The sequence below is a fragment of the Sinocyclocheilus anshuiensis genome, unplaced genomic scaffold (genome assembly GCF_001515605.1).
Source record: "Sinocyclocheilus anshuiensis isolate Anshui unplaced genomic scaffold, SAMN03320099.WGS_v1.1 scaffold1531, whole genome shotgun sequence".
In the NCBI taxonomy this organism is placed as follows: Eukaryota; Metazoa; Chordata; class Actinopteri; order Cypriniformes; family Cyprinidae; genus Sinocyclocheilus; species Sinocyclocheilus anshuiensis.
Genome location: NW_015551200.1, coordinates 576,496 through 580,763, shown reverse-complemented (window position 1 = coordinate 580,763; position 4,268 = coordinate 576,496). Strand labels below are relative to the sequence as shown.

At 37.4% G+C, this 4,268-nt stretch overlaps 1 protein-coding gene across 2 annotated transcripts in view; it reads left to right on the top strand.

Annotated features, from left to right (window-relative positions):
• Positions 1 to 2,989, top strand: part of mrpl1 (mitochondrial ribosomal protein L1) — a 5,857-nt gene extending 2,868 nt beyond the window's left edge. Inside the window, exons 4-9 of one of the 2 annotated variants that reach the window (XM_016453586.1) lie at positions 1,707 to 1,790; positions 1,891 to 1,962; positions 2,144 to 2,255; positions 2,342 to 2,439; positions 2,575 to 2,656; positions 2,851 to 2,989. In XM_016453586.1, the coding sequence (XP_016309072.1) occupies positions 1,707 to 1,790; positions 1,891 to 1,962; positions 2,144 to 2,255; positions 2,342 to 2,439; positions 2,575 to 2,656; positions 2,851 to 2,948 (546 nt within the window). In that variant the 3' untranslated portion in view covers positions 2,949 to 2,989. The remainder of the gene's footprint in view (positions 1 to 1,706; positions 1,791 to 1,890; positions 1,963 to 2,143; positions 2,256 to 2,341; positions 2,440 to 2,574; positions 2,657 to 2,850) is intronic. The other variant, XM_016453587.1, reaches the window with a different exon arrangement.
• The last annotated feature ends 1,279 nt before the right edge of the window (positions 2,990 to 4,268 follow it).

The following is a 4,268-nucleotide window of genomic DNA, read 5'->3' as shown; positions in this document are numbered from 1 at the left end:
GACCAGCACAGATCAGCTCTAGGCATGACAAAGCGGATATTGTCCTCTTTTGGAAGGCCAAACAAAGTAGCTTCGCTTTCACAACGAAACACACAGGGCCTTCACGGCATGGCGGCAGCAACAATACTACAGCGAGAATAAAAGTTACGCTTTCTTTCTTTGCGTGAACATTTGGGCGGCGTTATGCAAATCTTCCCACATCGTGACGTAGACATGTGGGGGCATGTTAGAACGAGCCGTTTTAAGTAGGCGTGGTTGACTCTTAACTTTTATAAAGAATATCTCATTGGATTTGAGACTTTAGTCTTTGCAACTTTACAGATCTTCTTTATGCACCAAGAGCTTGTAACACTCCAAAGAGAAAGGAAAAATTGAAATCGCATCATATGACCCCTTTAAGCCACGGTCACACTACACTTTTCGTTCTATTGACTTCATACGCATGCGAATGCGTCAGACTGGAAACGCAAGCCCGTGCGAAAAGTTTTTGCATTTCGCTGCGTACCAAAGTTCAAGTTTGGTGAACTCTGGCCTGCGAATACAGATGCTCAAAGTGTAATGTGACCGCGGCTTTATCAGTGGCGCACAAGATGCGATGACAATGTAAGTGTCATTGCATTTTAATGTTTTTGTTAGCCTATCCAGTTGAAGCCACTAGATGCGGCGCTGCTGCGTTGTTAATTACAAATATTGAGGGAAAAGAGAACATCAATGCGTAGAAGAACTTGTTTACGTCAAAACTGAAACCAAGCCTTTCTAGAGGGACATCTATCACCGTTGCACTCGCGTCTCGCACAAAAGAGCCACATGTTTAGAAAGCCATGTAAAATTAATGCAAGTTTAACTTTGAAAAAACATATCTCGAGACTTTATGGCGGGGTTTTTTCCCCATCCCACTGCATCTCATGTTTTTAAATGAAAAATGTACTCTGTGTGATTTGCGTTCGGCCCTTTGTATTATACTATGAATCCATATATGATGCTGTTTTGTTTATAGTTGTTTAAGCAACTTACTTAATTATAATTGGTTTATAAACATTCTTTTAAACATTATGCACTTTTTTCACAGATAGTCATGTTATTATGCTTTGGATAAACGTGCATTAGTAATATTTTGCTCGATGCGCCTTCTTGTGGCCTGTTTTCACTGTCACTTTTGAAAATTTTTTAAAAGACAAAAAATTCTTACTGTCCCCAAACATTTGAACGGCAATGTATTCATTTTAACTAGAGTTTGTATTCTAAATCTGCAAATTGTTTTGCTAGTTTGCTGCAGATATGTCCCAGGAATCCACAAAAGCTCTTCTGTGCTTGTAGAGCTGTTCATATTTCAAAAAACTTAAATACATCATGTTCTACACCATATCTTGATGATTCTTGAACCTTTTAAAAAAGCTCAAATATTTATCAGTACATCCGAACAGTTGCTGAAATGCTTACTGAATTGTGGTGTTAAAAACATTTAATGTGCGACTAATGCAAAAGTCTGTCTATTCTTGTGATGGAACACTTTGAATTGATTATATTATTAAATAAACTACAAAGAGTGTTATTTTGAGTTAACTGGATGAAAAATACGCTTGCCGGTTGAGTAAATATTCTCCCTAGTGTTGTTACAGTGCTTAAGAAAACTTTTCAGCACTCCGCATTATAAGTGCAACAACAGAACTTCAAACCTTAATGACTTTCCATTGTTTTTGTTTCAGAAAAAAGTGGATCCGTTTGTTAGCACAATTAATTTACCACATTCCTTCAAGTCGGATATCAACAAAATAGTGGTTTTCACTGAGGTGGGATAATCGCTCTGTGGTCCATTATGTTAAACATTACAGGCCCATTTAAGAATTCTGTACAGTTTACATGCAGTAATGTAGAGTTACGGCTTTACAGAATCCAGATCAAGCCAGGATAGCGATGGAGAATGGAGCAGCAGTTGCAGGTGGAGCAGAACTGGTTGAGAAGGTAAAGCTCATGAGAACCTAGACCTACATATACTGTTTAAAGGTTTGCCTGTGTAAAAAATGAATGTTTATTTTAATTGCATTCAAAAAGTACCCACTTACACTGAATTCAATCTGTGTTTTGGCTTGATTTTGCAATTACCCATTTACTTTGTGTGCCTTTTAATCATTGTTGATTACAGATTTTAGCGGATGAGATCACAGCAGATTTTTACTTGGCTGAGCCAGACATGGTACAAAAGCTGCTCCCTTTGAAGAACAAGCTGAGGAAGAAGTTTCCCAAGAGCAAGAGAGGTCAGTGAGTTTCACATGTATCAGGCATGATTTATTAATGTACAACTAAACCGAGGTTAAATGGCTCTTTGTGATTCTTGCATCAGGATCAGTTGGAATGAATATTCCCAAAATGCTTGCATTATTCAAGAGTGGTCATGAATACATGGTTGAGGACATCTATGTTAACACACAAGTTGCAACAGTAAGTCACATTGAACTGCTTTGTGTGACAGACATGTCTATTAGTAATAAAGTAAGAGAGGACAGGGTGGTATCTGCTTATTTTCACATCTGCACCCCCTCCCACCTTGTTAACATAATTTGTTTTTTTAAACAGCTGGACATGCCGAAGGAGTATATTCTGGCAAACATTCATGCCATTGTAAAAGATGTGGCAAGCCATAAACCAGCAGAATTTGGTAAGTAATTTATGTATTAAGTAATTTTAATTATCATCCTAACCACCTCACAAATTCTGATTATAATCACATTCTTTCATTCTCTGTTCTCTGTGCAAATGCCTAGACTGAATTCCTTTGGCTGTTAGGTGGAAGTATTCTATTCTATTCTTTGACATGAATAAAATGTATTGTGTCTTTGATTTTTCTTCCAGGTTCTTTTATTGAGCGAGCAATTGTCTGCAGCAGGTCAAGTGAGGGTTTGCACATTAAAATCGAAGAATTATTACCACAGGAAGAGAAAAAGGCATGACATTTTTTGCTTTGTATATATTTGCATTGTACAAAACATATAGACTGTAATTAAAATGGTAAATGTGATATTGTCTAAGTGTGTGATTTTTATTCTGAAGCCAATTTTTACAGTAGCATGTTTTAAGTATGGAGGCAACATGGTTAATGGCCCATTGTAGTCAATAAGTCCCCCTGTTGCTAAGGATTTCGACCCACGTTGAGCATCATAGTGGAGATCAATTTGTGGTGGTATGGAATGTCAAAATCTATTTGCAGACTTCTGTATATACACTAATTACATTTACAATTATGCCGATGCTTTTGTCCAAACTAACAAAAGCAGTTAATCAAAGAACCACTGGTAAGATGCGCTTCCTGTAGGCTGAAGCCTTCTGTGGGTTAAAAGGTCACTTTTTATATTCACATGTTGTTACACTGTTTAATCATTTATACAATTTGGGCCTAGAAAAAAATGTTTTTTTCCTGATTTTTTTCTCGCCGTCATCCCCCTACCTATCACAGCAGGTGGCAGTAGAAACACACTTTTTCTAACTAATCAAGGCAATGCAGTACTTTCTGCCTTCATTTTTTTTTTGTCGTTTTCAAATTCAAAATATCTTTGTTAAGGGAAGATGAACAAAGGTAGGTTTTGCTAGCTATGTATGTAAACATTTAACCATAAGTGTGTAATTACAAGAAGCATTGGTCTCTTATGTATAGTGCAATCATGATTTTATAGACAAGCTATGTGATAAGATATGTGAAGAGATTTTAAAACAACATTTGAATATATATCAGGTTTAAAAAAAGGTCTGAATGTATTTCCTAAGTCTACAAATGTTGAAGATTTTGTTGTTTTTGTCCTTGAATGAGCACCAAGCAAGGATCAGATTGCGCTGCTGCACGTGACCTAGGAATCTTTGACCGTAAAGCTCACTACTATTTTAAGTACAAATATTTTTTTAATATTTATTCTAATGCACACACAACGTTGTAGAAATATAATTTGCATGATTCCACCAAGGTTGGAATGCATTTTAAACGCAACCTAAAAAAAAAATCGCAAAAACGTTAGTTTCGTCCATAGCGCTCTCAGCCTGCCACAAAACCTAATACCCGTCAAAAGTTTGATGGCCACAGGTTTTGTTTCCACAGTGGTAGAGGGGGAGGAGGGGGCTTCTCAACGCGTGAATGCAGCTGGTCGTGTCTCCAATACCTCGCTTTAAAGAGCGGCTCGTACGCTCAGTGGTTGTTAGTGCGAGTTCCCTTGTAATTACTCGCGTTCAAGTTGTCTTAGTAATGGCCCCGTACTTTTAAAAGGGAGGATTTTCATGTGGGA